The 24,226-nt window shown below is 46.6% G+C and overlaps 1 protein-coding gene across 2 annotated transcripts in view; it reads left to right on the forward strand.

Moving 5' to 3' along the window:
• Positions 1-24,226, forward strand: part of LOC135897358 (nose resistant to fluoxetine protein 6-like) — a 76,460-nt gene that overhangs the window by 4,155 nt on the left and 48,079 nt on the right. The window contains exons 1-5 of one of the 2 annotated variants that reach the window (XM_065425970.1): positions 375-520; positions 6,269-6,362; positions 16,553-16,639; positions 19,135-19,306; positions 22,789-22,871. In XM_065425970.1, the coding sequence (XP_065282042.1) occupies positions 6,313-6,362; positions 16,553-16,639; positions 19,135-19,306; positions 22,789-22,871 (392 nt within the window). In that variant the 5' untranslated portion in view covers positions 375-520; positions 6,269-6,312. Of the gene's footprint in view, positions 1-374; positions 521-6,268; positions 6,363-16,552; positions 16,640-19,134; positions 19,307-22,788; positions 22,872-24,226 lie in introns of those variants that run through there. The other variant, XM_070538896.1, reaches the window with a different exon arrangement.

Below are 24,226 nucleotides of genomic sequence, written 5' to 3' on the forward strand. Positions count from 1 at the left end.
GTGTCCTCAACATTACTGCCATCGGTCTCGCGTATGGCTCGTGTAGTAGCAGGCGTGAGAACCTTACTCAGTCGACAACGGGTTACAACTCCTTATGGACAGCTGGGATCCAGTATCTATTAATGAAAGCCGTCAAAAATTAAGGCACAACTTCGAGGTGAATATTAAGTAAGTTCTGGTTCGTTGGCAGCGTCAGTGGAGGATTTCGACACGAGGAAGATAATGCATCACTACCTCCAGGAATAATACCTTGATTTGGGTGGGTTGGTTCATAATGACAGTTTTCATAAAAAAAGCGATAAATACGAAGAGGAGGTCAAACGAACATGTGTTCCTTAGACTTCGTCTTCCTTTTCAGCGCTTTCTTATGAAAACTGTCATACCTCCAGGAGCTGCATGGCCTAGTTTTCCGTCTGGGAGGTTCCATAATTGGTCGGCGACGAATAGCGGCGTGGCTGCGGCGACGGGGACCGACGGCGCTGTGGTGGCAGGACGACTGTCAGCTACGGAGACGTCAGAGGTAGGAGGCATACGGCGAGGCGAGTAACAGTGCGGGTCGGCGTACGGGCAAGGAGGCGGGGAAAGGGAGCTTGAATACGGCGACGTCAGGGATGTGCGGCACTGGCGAGTGACGTGGCCAATGCGGAGGCAACGGAAGCAAATGGGTTTGTCGTCCGGAGTTCTCCACTCGGTAGGGTTGCCGTATCTAGGAGGGGAATGCAGATCGCTATGAGGCGTATTTGTCGGCACCGGTCGGGCGTCAGGTCGGGAGACGGAGCAGGCAGCAGGAAAACCTAGGTTTGCAAATTCTTGCCGCACAACTGCCTGAATGAGAGAGATCACTGGGGCTGGTTGGTCAATGGTGGGATCAAGTTGGCGTGAATGGAATGACGCAGGACTTGTAGCCTCGACATCGTGGCGAACAATACGTGTGGGCTGCTCTTTTAAGGGTGGTGAAGAGGTAACGTCGACGCAAGACGACGTCACAGCCGTGTTAGGGAACCGGGAGAACTGTGGAATGACGCGGCGGCTTTTGGCGAGCTCGACGTGGCGTAACTACTTGACAATGTCGTCGATGATGGACACATTGTTGAAGACCAACAAGTTGAACGCGATGCTTTTGAGTACGTGGCTGATTTTTTCAACCTTGGCCATTTTCTCTTCGATTTTCCGGGAAGAGCTAGCACGTCTTGTATGTACGAGACATACGATTTTGTAGATGACTGAACTCGGGCAGCAAGCTCTTTTCTAGTAGCCAGCTGCCGAGCGGTGGGATTTCGAAAGAGGTTCCTGAGCTTCTCCTTGAAAGCATCCCAGCTAGAGATCTCGTCCTCGTGCGTCCGGAACCACACACGAGGAGTTCCACCTAAGTAGAATAGTACATTCGCTAGCATAATGGCAGGGTCCCAATGGTTGTTTCGGCTAACACGCTCATTCAGGCTGAGCCAGTCCTCAATGTCGACATAATCTTGGCCAGAGAATATGCCAGGATCGCGGAGATTGGTAAGCGTAACGTACGTTGTTGTCGGGGTCGCAAGAGTAGAAGCAGACGAGGTGCCGTCACCAGGAGCCATGGTGGAAAGCAGCACAGTGCGGCCGCTCCGGGGCTCCGTGGCAAAGACGGGGAGCGGCACCCTTCACCAAATGTTACGCGAACGAAAGATTATGAACTGGAGACTATTTACAATGTATATTTACAAAGGATAAGTGCAGCGCTTGCTAGTCTAGCCGACAGCTCAAGAGCCAGAGAACGTTTGTCGTCTTCGTCGAGGCACCCGCTTGCATAGTCCACAGGAAGCACGCAATATTCATGTATCAATACATACCGACAATACATTCTTAGTGTGTTAGAATTCTTAGGGTACTTCACAAAATTTCCTGGGGAGTTTGACAAACGCTGTATGTTTTATATTTGTCTCTAACCGTTTTCTGGCCTGCCTGGTTGACTGGGTAGTCGATGATCGAATGGGTATCGCATCGGGCTCCTGTGCTAAATGAACAGGATTTGACATCAACCGTCCGACCAACACGGATCACTGAGTATGTGGCACTCTTTGAATATTTCAGCTCTTCAACGAACGTCTTTCACGCCGACAAGGGTCAGTGTACATACGGGAATGTGTATGTATCGCTCTTCCATGACTTTATGACGTCATCTTAGAGCACTGAGTATGTGCCCCTCGTTATGCGCTGGTCGTCAATGAGCCTCTTCGGTGCCAATTTCGGTCACTGGGTATGTGCCTCACTGTAAGAAGTAGGCTGTTAACAGGAATTTGACCCTCATATTTGGCTGTCAAAGTTTTGCCGGAAAGATTACACATGACCGTTTCTTCATTTTACAGCATCTGGATAGGTTCAAGTAATATTACTGTTAAAACTACAGGCCCTACACGGTAAAAATTACGTACGTTTTACAGCGAAATACCATAAAATGTACGTATTGCTATAAGATCAGCGTGAACTTGTAATTTTTATTATCGTTATTGTGCAGCACAATTACCAAGCACCAGTCAAAAATTCGAAATTGGATGTTTTTACGCTCACCTGATACACTTCTACAACCTAAAATTCATTACTTGCCATATGCCACAGCTGCCTGCTTTGCAGCCTGCCATGCCTATAATGCAGCAGAGAATTCAGTACGAAGGAGATGGCCAGTGTGACAGCCTTCGTTTATTGAAGAAAAATTATCAGTACTTGGTGATTCTCCTCTTGGTGAAAGACGACAGTGGAGTAAAATTTGTGCAATGAGCTTTGCCAACATATCAAGCTGTGGGCGCTCCTGAAAAGGACAAAAATAACCACCTCATTACACCATGGCTAAGACATATTGTAGACAGATACAAAAGTAAATTTAACTGAAACGGCTATCGCAAGCAATAAAAAGTTTTCAAAGCAGTCGAACCTAGCCAGAGTCATCGTTGAACTTAGTACCACGAGAACGAAAGACAGTCGTGGTGACCAATAATGCATAGCTGACAGCATTCACTACTATTTGGTGTTGCTGGCTACATGATGTGACCATATGCATTGCAAGTCTTCGTGTGGTAAAAAACGTTCATGACAAATACATCTATCACTCTCACAGGCCACCTGATGCCATTAAGAAGTTAAATTACTACTCTAATCAGCTCGCATCACCATACCTTTTTTAGTCAATTGTTTTCTATATTGAACTGTTTTCTATTTCTTGAATACTCCACAGTGACCATGTATTGAAATTTCCATGCGTAATTCGATTTGTTACTTGCTTGAAGTGCGCCACTGTAACTACCGACCACTGCAAAAAGTAGGGAGGGTAGTTGATCAGGAAATATAAAAAAATATTTATGCATCGTTTCATCACGAGAAGTATTAGTAGACAATTGGATTTATGCACAGCCTGTCACCATATAATGATTCTCTCAGCAGTGCTTTCCACCGTGTAAGTATAACAGGGGAGCAATATGACTTCTGTGATCATGTACCTTATCTTCACTCCTCAGATGCTTCGAAAGGGAAACTAAAGAAGGGAACCGATGATATAAGAAAATGTGCTCACCTAGACATTCCAGTGTGCTCCACACATTTGCTGGAGCAGACCAAGGGATTTTTTATTCACTTCGGCCGAAGTCAGCAGAAGCAAGCTCCGTGAAACACATCTCAGCGGCGAACACTGATGGTGGTATACAAAACAGTCTACTTGCACAGACGTTGCGGCAACGGCACCACCAATAACCACACAATGGCCTGAAGTCATTAACAATGGGATTTACCCACTCATCTACTAGATGGAGAACTTTTCTAATTTTGCCCACGTACACGATGATAATCTTTACAGTTTGATTTACCTTTTATGCAAGCTTCGATTCGCAATGTAACCACTACCGCGGCTGCCGCATTCCCGCCAACCTGTGAGCGCGATATTTTTTATCGCGCAAGATACACATGGCCACGCTGCCACACCGCGACGAGATACGCATGCGCGTTCATCACGCGGACATGCGCCGGCAGATTAGCGCGCCGCCGCCGGGCGTGCGACAGCGGAATTCTGTTCCTTTTCAGTAAATTTTCGCTTTCCCCGCAAGACAGCTCGCGCAGCCCACATATACGGGCAAGGGACGGTTTTTTGGGGCTACAGGCATAACGTTGTATTTTTAATGTGACAATGTTAAGGAGCTCGTGTCACTGAAATCCGGTATCGGCGGCGTTGGCCGTGGGCGAAAAATCCCGGAAGGCAATTCCAAAATGAAAATAATTTGCAAGATGGGCTGGGTGGGAACCGAACCAGGGTCTCCGGAGTGTGAGACGGAGATGCTACCACTGAGCCATGAGTTCGATGCTTCAAAGTGGGACAAAAGTGCCTGTAGTGAATGCGGTGTTGCCTTAGAAACGCACCGTAGAAATTTATACTGCGGTGTATATCGGTAAATATGAGCATGTAAATTACAGAAGTCGTAGTTAAACGAGTAGCGAAGTACGTTTCCGCTACATTTCTTCTGCGCTTGGCGCACACGCAGAGCCATCTTGCGGCAAACACAGAAGACCCCCTGATCGCAATGTGCGGCGCTGCCCAGACAGGCGGCGAACAACTCGCCCGCTACACCCCTTCGTCCCGTTTGAGCGCATTGGGGCCGTGCGGGGACCGGTGCGAGGACGCCCCAAAGAGTTGCTGTGTACTTGGAAGTGTTGTATATGAAAAATATGTCTTTGTCTGACTCAAAAGCATGCCGAGCGAATGAGTTGGCGGTGCGAACGGGGTGCGATAACGCTATCGCGTTCCAATCTTGAAGGCGAAGCTTAAGCGACCTCCATTTTTTTACGTTGTGCTGCGCGTAAAAAAGCAGTACTACTTACAGTGTAGTAGCCACGTGCAGCTCTCCTATGAACGCGTTTGAGGAAAACTTGGGTAAATGTGTGCCACTGGAAATCTGCCACCCTACAATGACAAAAATGCACCTTTAAACTGACGCTTTAACAGGCTGCGCCATAAATACACTGCGCATGCACGCACTTTCAATGAACACTTCCACGCCAACGCTTTAGCGGGCGGCGCCATGAATCAATTGGGCATGTGCCACTGTTCAATTAACCTCTTGGTAATTTGGGTGACCGCGGATCCGGATCATGAGACCGAAATAATCAGAAGAATAAAAATGGGCTGGGGTGCGTTTGGCAGGCATTCTCAGATCATGAACCGCAGGTTGCCATTATCGCTCAAGAGAAAAGTATCTAACAGCTGTGTCTTACTAGTACTCACTTACGGGGCAGAAACCTGGAGGCTTACGAAAAGGGTTCTACTTAAATTGAGGACGACGCAACGAGCTATTGAAAGAAGAATCACAGGTGTAACGTTAAGGGATAATAAATGAGCAGATTGGGTGAGGGAACAAACGCGGGTTAATGACATCTTGGTTGAAATCAAGAAAAAGAAATGGGCATGGGCAGGACATGTAATGAGGAAGGAAGATAACCGATGGTCATTAAGGGTTACGGACTGGATTCCAAGGGAAGGGAAGCGTAGCAGGGGCGGCAGAAAGTTAGTTCGGCGGATGACATTAAGAAGCTTGCAGGGAAAACATGGCCACAATTAGTACATGACCGGGGTAGTTGGAGAAATATGGGAGAGGCCTTTGCCCTGCAGTGGGCGCAACCAGGCTGATGATGAACTTGGGTATCTGAGTATGTGCTACTGGGTGTGCGGCCACCGAGGAAACAATTCTCAGCGTTACCACGCACCACCGCGCAACACTACTCTTCTGGAAAGCCACGTGCGTACGTCTCGGCAACGTCACTAGATGGCGCAGCGCGTTCAGAAAGGAGAGCGAGAGGGGAGCCCAGCTTCCGCAGGACGCGCTTATCAGCGTTCGCACGCACCGGCGCGCTATGGATTTAAAATGGAACGCACAGGCTTCGTGGCGGCGCCCATAGGTAGTGCCGAGTGGTCCTAGGTAAACGCGAAATAGGTGTCCCGCTGCAATACACGCCTTGTGCACAAATCATTTCGATGGTGCCAATACGTTGTGTCACTGTGTTGATAAAATGCTAACCACAATACCATCGACAGTCGTCTTTAGATGGGTTCCGCCGATTTTTTTTTTGTGCCATATCTGATTAAGCTAATTCAAAGTGAAGTGCCTAAAGAACGTAAGTGCTTTAATGTATATAGTTTTGGAGCAATTACTTCTCTGAAACACTTCCAGTACTATCCTTACGAAAATTACACGATGCAAATCCTTGTGATTATGATATGCTCCCTAAACTTCAGCTTTTCTCTATTTCTTTCTAGCAAACTTGGCGAACTTGATTACATATGTAGATGAATGGCAAAACATGATTGCCATAGCCGGATTGGTAAGCGTCGACTGTTTCTTATTTCTCAGGTGCGTAGTGGAGCACTTCTGCTCTTCATTTCTTCTTTTCTTCCCCCCTCCCCCCCCCCCGGAAGAGGACCTTAAAGTAATTTTATATATGGTTTTAAGTAGAAAAATTTAGTTATGACTTTATAACAAATCGGGCATGTAGGACACAACAGTCATGAATGGTCATTTACGTATATAACCATACATAGTCATATCGGTTAATTTGTTTTATACCGGTATCTGGCTCAAGCTTTTTCAGCCATATACGATAATATCTGCTCAATTCTCTTTATATTCTCAACATATCTCTTCTAACGTTATATATGTCAAATGTTTTACATTTTGGTTTATCTGAGCCGGTGTAACATATTAGCAAGCGTATGTCAACTCTATATAAAGGTATTTCTAGTTCATGCTCCCACTTGTTCTTCGGAATTAGTATGTGAAAATAGTGGGGTATAGACATATTATACGATGAACAAATACCGCATGGTATTTATGCGTATGAATTTAGTTGATCTGCCCGGAGTGTCCCGTTGACACCGTAGCGTAGATGCATACTATGGCCTTTTTCCTTCGAAATGGCTTTTCCGCCTGCTGCAAGTGAAGGAAAAGTGGGGATCGCCCACATAAATTAACATCCACAGAGCATGTAAACGGCATAAATATCTGAAAAACATTCTGCTCAGGTGAATGACAGCACGCTCAGTTCGCAAAATCTAAGCGCTCATACCCCTTTTTCGGCGTCGCGGTAGCTTGTTGTATTCGCATATGTACTTTCTGGGTATAGGCACTTGTATACCGCCTGAAATAAATGGAATTAATATCTAATGCCTTGAGACTAAAAGAGCCGTTACAAACATTGTAGTGAGCAGAGTGATTTGAAATATGGCTGACTTGAAACCTCCGCAGCCATTTCTTTCATATATCTCGCGTCTTTCATTATACGGCAAGCAAAAATTAGGCCAAATTGGAGCAAATGATTTGTCCTTTACCGAATTCCCCGATAGGAATTTGATATGCTCCGGTCAGCTGGAGTAAAAAGTTTACACCCCTGCGGAACGGAAGTTTAGGGTGGGCTGATGGGAGTATATGTTTACCCCCATAGGGGAGCTTTTGCAATAAGCTATGGCACTTTATATTTACATTCATCGGGGAAGTTTTGCAGGGAGCTATGGGTGAGTATGTTTGCATCCATGTAAAATATATTGCAGGCAAGTATGGCGCTATATGTTTACAAGGAGCTTTTGCTTGAAACTATAAAAGTATATATTTCATTTATTTAGGAGATTCTTGAAAGAGCTTTGTGCGTACTTTTTACATTATCGTAGAGCTTTTGCATGGTGCTATGGGAGTATTTGTTTACATCCATCAAGAAGCTTTTGCAAGTAGCTATGGAAGCATTTTTTTTACATTAATCGGGAAGCTTTTGCAGGGACCTTTGGAAATGTTTATTTTACATGTATCAAGGAGGCTTTGAAGGGTACCGTGGGGTGTATTTTTTAATTGATCGGGTAGCTTTTATATGCAGATATTGAAGTACCTGATCCTATACTGTGTACTGCCCTTGAAGCGAACAGCTAGCGCCCGTACACTGGCGACCATACACGTGCCGATGTAAACAAATGCGTCATTCTAGTGTTCCATAAATACTCTGCGCACAGTATCGTGGGAACCCAGGAGCACGTTAGAGAACCCCAGGTGGTCCATATTATTCCGGAGCCCCCACTTCGGCGTGCCTCATAATCAGATCAGGGTTTTAGCAAGTAAAACCCCATAATAAATTCAGCTGCTACGATACGGCTAACCTCGTCCGAGCGTAATCGACCCCGACTAGAAATTCATGTGCAGCTGACGGGTGCTCACGTTCGTGCACTTCTACTTCCTAAGCATGTTTGGATTCGTATTCAGTATGACTAAGTAGAAATTATAGGAATACAAGCGTAGGCAGTGTGGCAATCACGTTAGGGTGCGATGTATTCTATCAGGCACATCGCACGGTGACTGGTTTTGTAGGCGTAGCTCAACGAAATACCGTCATGGTATTTCGACGACTGGCGGTTGTAACTAGCGTCAAAGTCGCTGTCGCGGCCTCAGTGCTTTTTCCACGAGGCATCCAGTCACACAACACGTTCATGCAGCATCTCTCTCTGAGTCCCGGATTGCCACGAAGCCATACATATTGTCTCTTGCGAAGCCTGCTAAGGTGGCTCCACAGCGTAGTGCAAAAGGTGGATTGGTTAGTGCAGCATCCAAGGATCAAGTGGACGATTGGGCCTCACAGAACTCTCCACCAATCACCTACTCAGAAAAATAAGGCAAGCCGGTGTGATCCAACAGACGCTAGAGTCTAAACGACCAGCATGGTCTCGAAGACACAGCGGGAACAAAATAATCATGACTGATGGGTGCAGCCGAGTGAGAACCACGCGCGACATGTGCACACACACGTCCTCACCTACTTCGGTATCCCGCAAGGTGGGCCACGTGCAGAACAATCATTGGACAGTCCATAGACAAAGTGACTGTCAGGTACGTCTGTATTGGCCGGGCGGGAGCACATTTCCTATTGGCGCCGTTGCGGTCAATCCCATGCAAAGGCTCTAATGGTCCGCGCCGCTCATTTTCTTGTTTCCACGTCTCGAACACCACTCTCTGCCTGGCGCCACCACATCGAAGAAAACCCAACAGTCACACACACAAAAAAAAATAGAGACCCGCAGCATCCTTTATTCGCGACACCTCCCTATATGGAAGATTGTTTCACTCGTTTCCGCAATGCACTGCGAACGTCAAAAGAACAGAACATTGATAAAAGCGGATATGGGAGGGATTCACGTAAGAAAAATGAAGTAGCGGCAAGGAATAGAAAATGGAAAATGAAAATAAAGTAAGAACAAGCACGTTTCACAAAATGGAAAAAAGCCCGAGCAATCGCGAAACACAAGAAAATTAACACTAAAGTTCATTCACTTGCACTGTAATACACATCAGTGTTACTGTCGTAAGCAGCGATGCTTCTAGAACCGTACACATTAGAATATGTACGCCAGTTCACGTAAACTTCGACCTTGTCTGAATTTTCCGCTTGACACCTTCGATCAAGGTTCTCCGTCTCACAAACACGATTACTCGAGGCAAGTCTCTGGTCACCACGCGAACCACACTTACGTACCTTAGGACGGATATCACACATTTTCTTTTTCTTACGATTTTCGTCAACAGACTCATCGTCCGCGTCACCATCGGAGTACGGCCGAACATGTCAGCATTCGCCTTGCACAACATTCACTTTTTAACTTACTTTTTTTTCGGTTCGGTCCACTTGTTGGAGCTCGCGCTGGAGGCAGTGAGCTATTTTCCTGGTGTCTTCGGTTCGATATTGCGCGTTTAGGCCTTTATCTACATAAGGTGTCGGATCATTCTTGAACGCCCCAAGGTGGGTGAAACTGGCCGGTATTCCGGGTTTTAGCAGTCAGAGCAGGAGGTGACGTACTTGTTGATGTGGGAAAACATGTTTTCTTGGCCACAAATAACGGCGGAGAAAATTAGTATCCCACCCATGCGGGACGTCTAGGTGGCCCGCTGGAGAGTCGACATGACAGTGCTTTAAAACTTCCGACCTTAAACACGCAGGGACAACGAGTGCCGTGCGACCTTCGTGAAAGCATTTCGCCTTTCTGCGCAAATTACTATCAACTAGCCAAGGGATCCGTGCGGTTCGTTTCAGTTTCTTACAGCCGTATGTACGGCTGCTCTAAACGTTGTATAATTACTCTCATCCACGCGTAGATCCATGTGCTCATATGTTCATCCCGCATGAGCAACGGTAAGCTTTTCTCTATTCGCTGGCGCGGGATCATGCGGAAGGAGGGAAAGCCTGTCAGGGTTTCTATGCTGGAAGTAAGAAGCCTGCCGTAATCTTGTGTCGGTCCCGTTTGCTTGGACACGAGATGTGAGAGGCTGACCATTCGACAAAGTATAAAATGGAAGGCCGGATGGGCCCCCTACACCCGGCCATTCTAGTTTCCCGAGGGTTGAGCTGCAAACCCCGAGTATCGCGTTCCTCCCTACGTTGAGGTCCGTCTTCACGGAACCCGTTGCGGCACTGGGGTGCGAGGGGGCCGATGTGGTCGTAGAGATGGCATCGTGGTCACCCGTCGTTCTCATCGGAACTTCCCGATGGCCAATGTGCTGCAGGATGTCATACACCTTCTTTTATAGAATTTTAGCGCTCCGATAATGAGGCTATGGAGTCCGCGATCGCCTTCAGGTCCTTATCCTGCTCGATAGCTTCTCGCGGTCAAAGGCGCTCTGCCGCAGTTCAGGTAGCGAAACATGTCGGAGGCGGCTGCATAGCTGGCACAGCGGGTATCATTTCAACGGGAGCTGTCCATACGTCTGGGAACCATGGCTGCAGGCCGGCAGAGAAATAAGAGCCAATGGGTTGTGGCTGGCAGGTACGGATCATCAAAGCAAACCCACTAATAATCGAGAGCAAATGTCCGCATTTGCGATAACATTTCCCGCATGTCCGCACGCAGGCCGGCCATAGTCCTTTTCAGTCATCGAGGAATTAACTCTGGTGCACAGCTGTAAAATGATGTCCAACCTTCGTTTTAGTGTTTGTTGGACACCGTTCTCTGCCTGCCTCCCTCACATCGAAGAGACCAACCAGTCGCAAAAAGAAAAAAAAAGGACCTCTGGCATACATTCTTCGCGAAAATATGTTGCCAGATCTGGAACCCTAAAGGTCATATAAGGCGCAGGAAATACTGGAAACACACAATAATAGGCATCGTATCTGGCTATAATGCAAGAACTGGAAGTTTACAAATCATATAAGGAACGTTGAGCATAAGAAACGCGCCATGTAAGGAAATATATAGGACCGTATTTTGGGAAGTGTGGATCTGGGTCTGGGGTCCATGCTTGGCACTGGGGCATAAGTATCAGGGTCGCTAGCCTGCGTTATACGAGAACGTCGTACTAAGCGGACCAAGCGCGCCCCCGCGGTCGTCTGTGCCTATCTCCGCGATTTGCTTCTTGGTGAGGAGATGAGATAGGGAGGTTGAAGCGAGACTAACTGGTTTATTTTGCATATTTACAAAACAGGCTCCAGATATGAGAATCATCATCATCATCATCACTGCAGGGCAAAGGCCTCTCCCATACTTCTCCAACAACCCCGGTCATGTACTAATATTGGCCATGCCGTCCCTGCAAACGTCTTAATCTCATCCGCCCACCTAACTTTCTGCCGCCCCCTGGATCCAAGGGACTTCCCGTCCCTTGGGATCCATTCCGCAACCCTTAATGACCATCGGTTATCTTCCCTCCTCATTACATGTCCTGCACATGCCCATTTCCTTTTCTTGATTTGAACTAAGATGTCATTAACTCGCGTTTGTTCCCTCACCCAATCTGCTCTTTTCTTATCCCTTGACGTTACACCTACCATTTTTCTTTCCATAGCTCGTTGCGTCGTCCTCAATTTGAGTAGAACCCTTTTCGTAAGGCTCCAGGTTTCTGCCCCGTAGACGAGTATTGGAAAGACACAGCTATTATGCACTTTTCTCTTGAGAGATAATGGCAACCTGGTGTTCATGATCTGAGAATGCCTGCCAAACACACCCCAGCCCACTAACTCGCATTTGTTCCCTCACCCAATCTGCTCTTTTCTTATCCCTTGACGTTACACCTACCATTTTTCTTTCCATAGCTCGTTGCGTCGTCCTCAATTTGAGTAGAACCCTTTTCGTAAGGCTCCAGGTTTCTGCCCCGTAGACGAGTATTGGAAAGACACAGCTATTATGCACTTTTCTCTTGAGAGATAATGGCAACCTGGTGTTCATGATCTGAGAATGCCTGCCAAACACACCCCAGCCCATTGTTATTCTTCTGATTATTTCCGTCTCATGATCCGGATCCGCCGTCACTACCTGCCCTAAGTAGATGTATTCCCTTACGACTTCCAGTGCCTCGCTGCCTATTGTAAATTGCTGTTCTCTTACGAGACTGTTAAACAATACTTTAGTTTTCTGCAGATTCATTTTTAGACCCACTCTTCTGCTCTTCACTCTTTTAGTCCATGTCGGAGTGCTTTAAATGTCGGAGTTCACTACATGTCTGAGCACACTACTTCAGCACCCACACTGCAGCAAATGTGTCCGCTTTGAAGACAGTTCTTTTCCCTAGTTTACTAGACGAGGGAACCTGATGACTGTGCCTTATCCAAACATAATGGCCGAACTCTTCGTAAAATTCCCCGTATGGCCGCACCAGCTGGCTGGACTCCGCCTGTGATGTCCAAACTTCAAACCCACCTACGAAGCAATGACGAAGGCAATTTGGATTCGTGTGCTCGCTTATTCCAGGGGAGTCGTCGACACTGCTTATCGCTGTTTGTGACGGTGAGCCCGTCGCTTTCACGTGACTAGCCTTCACGGTTGTTACCGCTAGAGCGAGGTGTAGTGGTCGTCGCCTCGAAGGGAGCATCTTTGTTTGCTCGTCAAATTCGTCATTGGGACCCGTTGCCATCCAGGCGGGTGCTGGTGAAGGGGCTGCTTCGAGAGAAGCATCTAAAGAATGCTCATTGCCGTTTTGGTCCGCAACGGACACCACCACCACCACCACCACCGGGAGATCCGTCTGGATGGCACCAGTTGTCAGGTTGCCCGAAGCCTCGGTCTTCAGTTCCGACCTTATCTCCTCACGAATAGGTCTCTCTCGGCGATAGACAGCGACGACGGCGTGGTTCCGCTTAACCAGGTTAGTGCGTCGCGCTGGTATACCGCAAGCCAGATAACATGTTTTAGGTGCCCCGGTGGCGTAGGGAAAGCGACCCTCGGAGTGACGCTTTAGTGCGAACCACGAACCACAAGACCTGGATCACAACAGTGCAGCAAAAGTGGTGCGTTTGCCATTTCTCACCTCGTATGCACCTTGATATATTGATACTTGACTCTATGTCAGGTTTCATTTTTGCGTATATGACCATATAGAAAAGACTTGAAAGAGTCAGATATGACCCGTGCTTGAGATTTCTTACGAGGGGGGGGGGGGTCATATGTCTGTCGTATTACCACATATTTATTGCACTCAGAACACTCCACACAGTCATCCTGTTTGAGTGGTCGATAAAGGTCGCACCGACTACATTCGGTTGATTCTTTCAGACTGCCTAAATCCGACTTAGATCATCTCTATCGGAATGCGCTCACCGACGACGTCGGAGCAATTGCTTGATTGCTCTGACGTCGCCTAACTAGCTGCGCTCGACATCGCCACATCGACATCGACATCGCTACGCTCGACATCGACATCGCTCCGACATCGCCTAACTAACTACGCTCAGTTTCTACCAGTAAACAGGAATGGAGCATCGCTTTTCCTTGCTCCAACTACTTCTCCTGAAGTTTTTTTCGTCTATTAGAGCTACAAGCAACAGCAAGTCACTAGACGCTGACGGTATCCAGATTCGCCCTATAAAGTATGTGCTCGAAATTATAAGCCCTATTCTAGCCCATGTTTATAACTTAATATTATCAACAGGTGCCTTTCCTAAGAGAATGCAAATTACCCGCGTTGTTCCCGTCTTCAAGCGTGGTGATAAAACAGCATTAAATAATTATCGGCCTATATCAATAATTCCAGTATTTTCTGAGGGCATAGAGAAAATAATGCACGCGCGATTACTCTCATTCTTTAACCGTCACCATTTGATTGCAGACTTTCAACATGGTTTTAGAAAGCACCGCTCTACGGGAACAGCCCTCCTGAGCCAAAAAGAAATAATTTTAGGTGCATTCAGCCGGAAGCATATGGCACTAGGCATATACATAGATTTCTGTAAGGCTTTTGATTTAATTATTCATTCCATCCTTCTTAACAAATTAGAAATGTATGGTGTACGTGGAACCGCCCACTCGCTTATGACATCTTATCTGTCCCACAAATCACAGTTCGTAGATGCCAGTAACACAATATCTTCAAGGAAGCCAGTTATCACTGGTGTGCCGCAAGGAAGCATTTTGGGCCCACTTTCATTTTTGATTTATATAAATGACATTGTACGCTGTACAGATAACGCTACATTCATTTCGTATGCAGACGACACAACCGTTTTTATTACAGGCAACGTGGAAACAGATATAGAAATAAAGGCTGATAAGACGCTGTCTGACTTAGAACGGTGGTCCGTGATAAACTGCTTAAAAATCAACCCTAAGAAAATAAAAGTTATCTTGTACGCGCCTAGAGGAAAGTTGTTGACAACTAATATGAATTTGTGTCTGGGCAGTGATAAGTTAGAGATAGTGGATTCTGTTAATATCCTTCGGGTGCATTTTACAAAGAACCTTACCTGGAATGAGCATGTTGATCATCTCCAATCTAAATTGTCATCTGCCATTGGTGTTATTGCTCGTCTGCGTCGCTTACTCCCGACCAAGGTAAAAATAATGCTATACAATGCTCTGGTGATATCTGTCATGCAGTACTGCCTCATGGTGTGGGGTACAACTGGTGTCACAAACTTGCACAAACTACATTTGCTACAAAAAAGAGTTATGCGTTACATAGCTGATGTTAATTATACGCACTCCACAGAACCACTTTCTTCTAAATATGAAATTCTTCCTGTATTTTGTTTTTAAAATTATAGGTTGATGGTGTGCTACAAAGATTTCGTCAAATTTGGCATTGATGATACAATTAATCTGGCAAAACTTCGAGAAAATACAAATATTCGACAGACCCGACATAAAGAAGTCTGGTTCGTACCCACCTCAAGAACCTCCTATGATAAGCAATCTTTATCTCATACATTACCTTCGCTTTTAAACCTATTAGACCGACAAAATAAAATTTTGATCCCTCCAGAAACCGAAACTCTCGCATTAAACGTTTTTGTCAACTTATTTATTTGCAAGACTAGGCCATGCCTTCTTATCCTCCTAATTTTGTTCCCCACTGTTATGAGTGTTATTTCTTGCCGTCTTGTTTCACTCTGTATTACCCGTTACATTGTGATGCTTTTTTTTCATTTCTTGTGTATGACTGGCTGTCATCTTGCTGTTATACCAACTTACAAGGGGTCGGGACCACGTCAAGCTATCCAAGCTTTTAGTCCTGTACTCCTGCTTCTTTAAGGAAATAAAATTGATTGATTGATTGATTGATTTGGTAATTTTCTCCACACGCGAGTGTTTGCACCTTTCGATAGCACGCTTTGGCCGTGTCCGCTCGGGCGTTTAGGCTGCTTCGTGATTTTGTTTTGACTGCGTGCTGTCGTGTTTTATGTGGCTGTCGTTGATGATAGTGAAGCGGCAACGTTGGTATTCGGTCAGACATCTCTGGAAGTTCTCCTCGGCCCTCGCTTGCGTCCCTCTCACTGCTCCGGAATGTGAGCCGCCATTCGGGTGGCGCGTGTCCCCTGTTATTCAGCTCTCGAGCATCTGGCAATCGGAATCGGAATACAGGATCGACAACCCTAATGTACCATTAGTGAAAGTAGAAACTACAGACACGAAGCCATCCCTAATGCTTAGTGAAAATGCAGTATCCGCCACTGTAATGCTGATTTAAAAGACTCATGACAGCAGTATTTGGCCGGTTCAACCGCAACAATTTTCACAAATTCAGGCAGCTCGTAAAATAATGTACCGTAATATAATGTAACAAATGCAGTTTTAATTCGAGCAACCCAAATTTTTAAATTGAATTTGAGCGTTTTACGTGCCAAAAACCATGATTTGTTTATGGAGCACCCCGTATTGGGAGACGCCGAAATGATTTTGACGACTAGGGGACCTTTAATGTTCCCCAAATGCTCGAGACACGAGCGATTTGGCATTTCGCCCCCATCGAAATGCGGCCGCCGCGGCCGGGATTTGATAACCGCGACCTCGTGCTTAGCGGCGCAACACCACAGCCGCTAAGCATCCGCGGAGGGTAAGTTGAACTTTTGAGCTGCTTCCTTGAATGAAATTCACGATTGTTTCTGCTGATTGCTACACTTGCAGTGTTGCTCATTTGAGCAAACCGCTATAGTCGACATTGTTGTGCTGACACGAACATGTCATGATTATGCATAAAGTATGTTGATTAGAAAAATATCAAAAATTTGGATGACTTGATGTAACTGAGAACTGATCTGGTCTTTATTATCCTTATACCCTGCGCCCACCAAACCCCGCCTCTTGCTGCAGTGGATTTCTCCTAGCTACAGTAGTATGCAAGCAAAACAGGACTGGAATCATCATATTCCTCTTTGCTGTAATTCGAAGAGTGATCAGGTAAGTTTGACATAGAAGGAAGTGCGTGTGCACTTCCTTTTTGCCAGTCGTCATTGTGGCTGAACGCCTAAAGAAGTCGATTTTGAGGGGGACGGACGTGATTAAAAAAGGTAATAATAGCAAGAAAAGAGTAGTGGCTATTCCTCACGTTCATTAAGTATAGCACAGGCTCAAGAAATTTGCAAGCAGATATGGTTTTAATGTTGGTTTCACTGCCCCCAACAAGCTAGGTAAGATATGCGCTGCCGTGCAGAGAAAACAAGAGCAAGTGAAAAGCAAGAGAGAACAGAGTGAAACACGTCAAGAACAACAGTTTTACTGACTGTCGTATGGGTGTGATATATAACATTCCCTTTAGCTGTGGTCATTTCTACGCAGGGCAAATTGGGCGGTGTATCAATCGGAGGCTAACGGAACATAAAAGGTCATTAGCCGATGGATCACCTTCTAATATTTCCTGATATTGCCAAGACTGCCAAGATTGTAAATTCACCCCTGAGTTACATGAATGCGTGATATTGTACAGGCATGCGAATGAAGATACGCGTCTTATGGTCGAGGCATGACATATCAATAATGGTGGAAGTGCGTGCGTGAGTTCACCTTCGATTACTTACATAGGGAAGAGATGAAATACTTAACAGTTACCACTCATGTAGACTGGCACGCGTACCTGATTGACACGTGGTGCTACCATTCCAGGGCATGTGCAGATTAGTTTTGTGTCTTTTTTTCTTTTTTCGCCTCAGTGCTTCCTTCAGTTGATAGTCGGCGTTCGTGTTGTCCACTTCTCTTCTGTCCATGTCTGCATGCCTTACCCCTTCTTTGCATTACGCTTGCTTTAGGCCGCGTGGGTAGCCGTTTCTCGCCCGTTTACTCCCTTCTTGTAAAGCGAATGGTGTGAGTGAGTGAGTGAGTGAGTGAGTGAGTGAGTGAGTGAGTGAGTGAGTGAGTGAGTGAGTGAGTGAGTGAGTGAGTGAGTGAGTGAGTGAGTGAGTGAGTGAGTGAGTGAGTGAGTGAGTGAGTGAGTGAGTGAGTGAACGAACGAACAGTAGATCGGTCCAGAGAAGACGCAGGGGATACTCCGCGCCACCCGGCTAGTTCCACGTAGAGACCGCTGAGGCGAGCTTGACAGCCCCAGAGCGGGCACTCTGGACGGCCAGGGTTCGGCCGTTGAATTCAGGGCTGGCCAAGAGCGCAGTCCACCTATCCTTGTTGAAGAAAGAGCCGATGGTTTCACACTCCCATAGCACATGGTCCAATGTTGCCGTTAGTCCACAAGCAGGGCAGTCCGCACTGGGATACCTTTCAGGGTATATGGCTTGAAGAACCGCAAGGTTAAGATACGCAATGGCTTGTAAAACACGCAGGGTCAGTGTGAGCAAGGGTTCAGCCTCATTTTCCTTTTATCTCCCTTCTCTTCTAAACTTACCTATTCCTCCTCATTCGGATGAGTGACACACCTTCCTACGACAGTTGCGTCTGTGGCAAATTTATGGAACATCCCCTCTGCGTCTCTGCGTGCTATGACGAGCCGCGCCTTCTACTCCGCACCACGTTAGATCGCCTGGCTTCAAGAGCGTGCACAGTTACAAGAGTACTTGAACCATAGTCACACGCCTCATAAACCAAGAAAGCGACACGTGCGTTTCGACAGATCCTGAAGTCGATAGATCTCAGTGAGCAGCTGTTCACATCCGGATGAAGCGATGCTTAGTGTTTTCTATCATATTTTTTTTTGTTTTCATCTCCTAACCGCCTTTTCCCTGCATGGGGTAGGAAACCAGAGTCTGGCTGACCTCCCTTCCTTTACTTACACGTTCTTAGGCTCTTCTCTTGATGCGCAGAGTATTGGGAGAGGGGGTATTGCGCGCACTCGTTTCACGGGAGCTGGTCGTGCTGCAGCAGGCTATTTGTTCGACGGCGCCATGCATGTGACGTCAACTCTGGCCTCCTGCGCGACAGATGTGCGGTATGATCAATCTGTGAAAACTGTCACTGCGGCGTTTTTAAAGCGAATCGTTCTTCCCTAAGAATATATCGTTTTCTGCCATGTTACATGCGTAGGACGGAATTTTGACCGGTGAGGTAGGGGAAGTTAGTGTACCTTTGTTCTGCCTCATAAAACAACAAATCATGACAAAAACCTTATGATACAATGTCGGCTCATAGACATCTCTTAATTTGTGTACACATCTAGACCTCTTAATCGAATAGTGCATCATATTCAAGAGTTTTCTAAGTTGACTTAAACTCTTCTTATATATCGCCTATCCCATTCAAGGTCTTCTAAATGCAACTGGCTATGTGCTCATTATGAGCAACGCAACAAAAAAAAAAAAAAAAACGAATGGATAAACAGTTTCAAACGTTGTTCACGCGCAAAGCTTAGCGTCACCTAGATGGCAACAGTGCATTGTGTCTGTATAATATTTCTCTTTCCTAGTATACTTAAATGCTGGACGCATTGTAACAAAACATTCATACTCTTCTAGAACCATGGTTCCGGTATTCTTTCTCCTCATGTGCCTATGCCTACTGCCACTCATTACGTCCGGACCGAACGCAAAGACCTACTTTCAGAGAGTGGACGAAGAGTTTCGAAGCCAGTGGCTGGTTCTGCTGCTACAAGTGCAAAACTACTGCTTCGACGTCATCCCTGACACCGTAAGGAACCTCTTTGGTGTGCCTGTTAAGTTGTTACCGTTGCAACACTCGAACCTCTCTTTGTTTTCATTTTCATGTTTTAAGATGGCTGTTTCAGTGAAAACTTGGTTTTCCTTCACCCACCGAGATGACTTAGAGGCTATGGCGTTGCGCTGCTAAGCACGAGGTAGCGGGCCTTAATCCTGACTCCGCATTCTGGGAACGGCGAAATGCAAAAACGCACGTCTACCGTACATTGAGTGTACATTAAAGAACTCCAGCTAGTCAAAATTAATCCTGATTCTCTGACTATGGCATATCGCACAATCAGATATCGCTCAAAGGTTAGAATTATGGGCGACACGGTCCTCGACCCGTAAATCGCGCGCTTTTCTCTGCAGCGGACCGCGAAAACAGGTTCCGTTTTTGTATTCTACCGATCTCTGCGAAAGAGTTATCAACCATACTTCTTTCTCTCTTCGTTTTTTTTTTGCTTCGGGTAAACGGAATCACCCGCAACAGAACTCTCTTGAGGCGTACATGAAGGATTCAGCTGGAAACAAACTAATGAGACGATATGATATACCGCGGAGGTGATGACAGCGTAAGACAGCCGCCACAGAGGTGGAGAAGGTCACTAATCTGTTGGTGGGATGATGGAAGACATATTGGTGGGAGGGGGTAAAGGGGGTGGGGGCTGCTGCATGAACTCTTTTGGCCCGTGCTCACATGATTACTTTCAAAAGTCGGCGACTGCACATGATTAGCTCTGGTATTGTCAACCACCGCCGCTGACGGCCAAGTCGGCGGATATAGAACGCGCAAGAGGGTACGTGCGATAAACCGTGCAATGCTTTTTGATAGTGCAAAGCAGCATAAAAGCAGTGTAAAAAAATCAGATAGGGTAGCCATTTAGCTGCGCATTGCAACAAATGCGCATATATACTCCAATGTTCAGTGACACTTAGGTTTCTGAAGCACGTAAAAAGCAAAAAAGAAAGAGTAATTATAAAAGCTCACTGCATCGCTAAAGGAGAAGTTAAATGGGTCAGTGCAGCGTCATTCGGTCTATCAAAGTGGGAAATAATTTTTCTGGATAGACACCTCTACATCCAGGAAGGGTGCATGACCTTCACCCTTTGGGTTCGTGTTGGCGTTTTTCTTTTCTTTTTTGACATCGCGTAGCGCTGGTTCTTCTTTCAGTAAAATTTTCAGTTGGCAGTTCAGCTCTCGTCATGTTTGTTTTTGATAGCTGTCCCCGTCTTCTTCGCGCTCCTTCAAGTAAAAGGGGCCCTGAAGCAATTTTCATGATTTCGTACAAACGTACTGAGTCGTTAGCGTAGGTCCTTCCTATCATTAGGTGACACATTCTAGCGTTTCGCGTAAAGCGTGTGATTTAGTTTATGGTGTTAAAAATGTGCATTTCTGCTAATGATCGCAGCGGCACCACCCGCCTGAGTTTTCAGCCTACCCAGCCCACTTGACACGTGTTGCCCGTCTGAGGTCAACTGAGTGAGCTATCCGATTGGCAATCCAGGTCGTGTGATCGGTAATATTTCCGACTTTATGGTGAATAAAGTTTCTTGGATATAGTTGGGATGTTGGTTAATTTGTTTCTGTAAAACATGACTAACACAAAGGGAATACACGACAATTTATCACCGCACTCATGTACTTCCGACTCACAGCAAGTGTCGTCTGCTTGTGTTACAACATTTTCCATGCTGACGCGGAACGCGCGGTCAGTGCTGGTCTCGCACTTTCTTTTTCGCGAGCACCATGTAATGCCCATGTTACGTTGTGGGCTGCAAATCTAGCGATCGGCGACATGTCAAGCTTCGACATCGTGTCCCTCAGCAAGGCAGCATGCGAGCCGAGTGGTGAAGCGCATCATACTCTACACGGGCTGTCCGATATTCGTGTAAAGTGCAAGTGGACTGGGCGTTTTAACGCGATAGCGTTAAGGAGCTCGTGTCGCAGAAAAGCCGGTGTCGTCGGCGTCGGTGTCGGCGTCGGTGTCGGCGTTTGCGGCGTTGACCGTGAGCGATAAATCACGGCAGGCGCTTCATAAATAAAAAGCAACTTCCAAGATTGGCCCGGTGGGAATCGAACCAGGGTCTCCGGAGTGTGAGACGGAGACGCTACCACTCAGCCACGAGTTCGATGCTTCCAAGCGGTGCAAACGCGCCTCTAGTGAATGCGGTGTTGCCTTCGAAACGAGCCATGGAAAGTTATACTGCGGTGTATATCGGTAATTATGAACATGTAACGTACAGAAGTCACAATTACACGAGTTGCGAAGTGCGTTTCCGCTGCATTTCTTCTGCGCTTTCCGCACACGCAGAGCCATCTTGCGGCAAACACAGAAGACCCCCTCCTCTCAATGTACGGCGCTGCCCCGACAGGAGGCGCGCCGCGCGCGCATTGGGACCGCTGCCAGGCGGGTCGCGGGACTCCCTCTCCCCTGACGACGCTTCGCCGTGCTCCCGGTCCTTTCTTTAGATTACTATCTATCTCTCTGCCCGTGCCGATCGCGACGTTTGGCTGGCGTAGATCGTTTCCCCTCCGAGACACCGAGTTCTTTGGTTCGTTCCGTTCGCTCAGGCGCACGTTTCGTTGCCGCGCCGAACGCTGCGTTGCTCGACGCTCACCGCGTGATAGGTGGGCGCTAAGTCCGATGCGGGGCGCATCGTAAGTGATCGCTGTGCCGTAGCGCATTGTCTTATACCCCTTGGCGGGTCGACGGGAACGCTGTCGCGTCCGACTCTTGAAGGCGAAGCTTAAGCGTCCTCCAATTTTTTACACAATGAGCCGAGGCGCAAACGAGAATGGTCCGCATGGTGCAGCCACCTGGTGGCACAGAACTGAACCAGACAAACGTCGCGCTAAAATAGCTGCAGCCAAGTGTATTCTATATTGCTGCTGGTGTTAATTTTCGACAGGAGCGTAATCATGAACACTTCTTTTTAAATGTTCAGCTGTTTTACACTTCGTTACAGGAATGTTAGCTCTCTATTTGGCTGGTTAACCTCTGCGCCACCAGCTGGCTGGACCATGCAGGCCGATCGGGCCGCTCACATGCGTACGTCTACGGTACAGCTCATTTATGACAGTGGTGTGGTAGTACGGACAGGCTTTACTTGACGCCTCCAACCACCCGTCAAAATGCCCAGCTACCTTGTGGTTCCCAGCATAGCGGACACGCTCGGCGCTGCGACAGAAGGCTCCCAACGCACGCTGATTGGATAGCTCACTCTGGGGATCGACGGCCAGGTGGTTAGCGCAGAAGTTGGAGAGGCTTCGCGCGCTGGCTTGAAGACAGCCAGAAGTAGACGACACGACATGCAGTAACGCCTACACAGTTACACTGTGAACTTAGAACGCTTCTAAAAGTCTTGCATTGCACTAAATACTCCAAACATATTGCCTATAGAATGTGTTAAAGAGTAGACTCGCGAAAATTACGAGAAAATTGTTGCCAGTGACTTGTTTTCCTATCGCAGCGAATGTTTCCCCACTTGTGGTACCTATCCGTAGACTTCCAGTTCTTCCTTCTGAGCCTGCCGATACTTCTGCTTTTGAAGAAGTAAGTAATTTCGTTAGGCAGTGCATGAATTTTAACACCAAAGTGTTTTATGCCAGGGTCTACCATCAACTTCCTGTAATTTATTTATTTTATTTATTTATGTATTTGTTTATTTACTTATTCTTGAAATGCCCCTGTAGATAGGTTTTACATGAGGGGTGGGCTGCTTCACAGAAAAATGCGTTCGATGGCAGTTCTGAATGCAGTCGCACTGGAGTGGTCCGTCGCTTCTTCAGGCAGATCATTCCAGTCTCTCGCTGTACGTGGAAAAACGAATGAAGATGGGATGATGTGCGCGCATGCGGGGGGTACACTGACTATGAATGATTGGCCCGGGATGAATGGCAGTGAGCTGGCGATATGACGCTGTTACCAATCGGGGCATGATAAAACTTGTGATATAGAATGAGCCTGGACACTTAATGTCTCACTTCTAGTCTAGGAAGATTCGCATTAGATTTTAGCGCTGTGACACTTGTATAAGAAGAATAGTCATAGAAGATAAATCGGGCTGCGCGCTTTTGGAGAGATTTAAGCATGTTATAAAGATTATTATGATGAGGGTCCCAAATTGACCATGCGTAGTCAAGTTTGGGCTCTACGACAGATTTGTAGGCAAGAGTTTTTATCGGAGGAGGGGCAAATTTAATATGTCGCCGGAGAAAGCCTAAGGTGCGGTTAGCCTCGTTAGCTATTTTAGCGATGTGAGAGGACCATGAAAGATCTTGCGTTAAGATAAGCCCCAAGTATTTATAACAGGTCACAGATGATATTATTGAATTACCTAAGAGATATGAGGGTGCTACATAAGAATGCCGACGATTGAAACAGATTAATGAGGTTTTATTTACATTTAATGACATTAACCATGTCTTACACCATTTTGCAACTGTTTTGGTGTCACCCTGCAGGACAGGGATATCTGAGCTATTGTTAATCGGTCGGTAAATAACACAGTCGTCCGCAAATAGGCGTACGTTAGAAGATATGTCATTAGAAAGGTCATTAACGTAGATTAAAAAGAGGAGGGGGCCAAGAACAGAACCTTGAGGAACCCCAGAAAGCGCACGAGAGAGGGGATGAAAAGTTATTTGCAAAAACGAACTGTTGCCGGCCGGTCAGAAAGCTGCGCAACCAATTATAAATTAGGGCATTGAGATTCAGGACTGAAAGTTTCAAGAAAAGACGGTTGTGGGGTACCTTATCAAAAGCTTTCTCGAAGTCTAAAAACAATGAGTCTACGGGTACATTAAGGTCTAATAGGGAACTGATGTCATTTATAAAGAGTGCAAGTTGAGTACCGCAAGATAAGTTCTTAAATCCGTGCTGACTATGATAAAAAAAGTTGTTAGAAA

This window comes from Dermacentor albipictus, chromosome 1, assembly GCF_038994185.2.
Source record: "Dermacentor albipictus isolate Rhodes 1998 colony chromosome 1, USDA_Dalb.pri_finalv2, whole genome shotgun sequence".
Lineage (NCBI taxonomy): Eukaryota > Metazoa > Arthropoda > Arachnida > Ixodida > Ixodidae > Dermacentor > Dermacentor albipictus.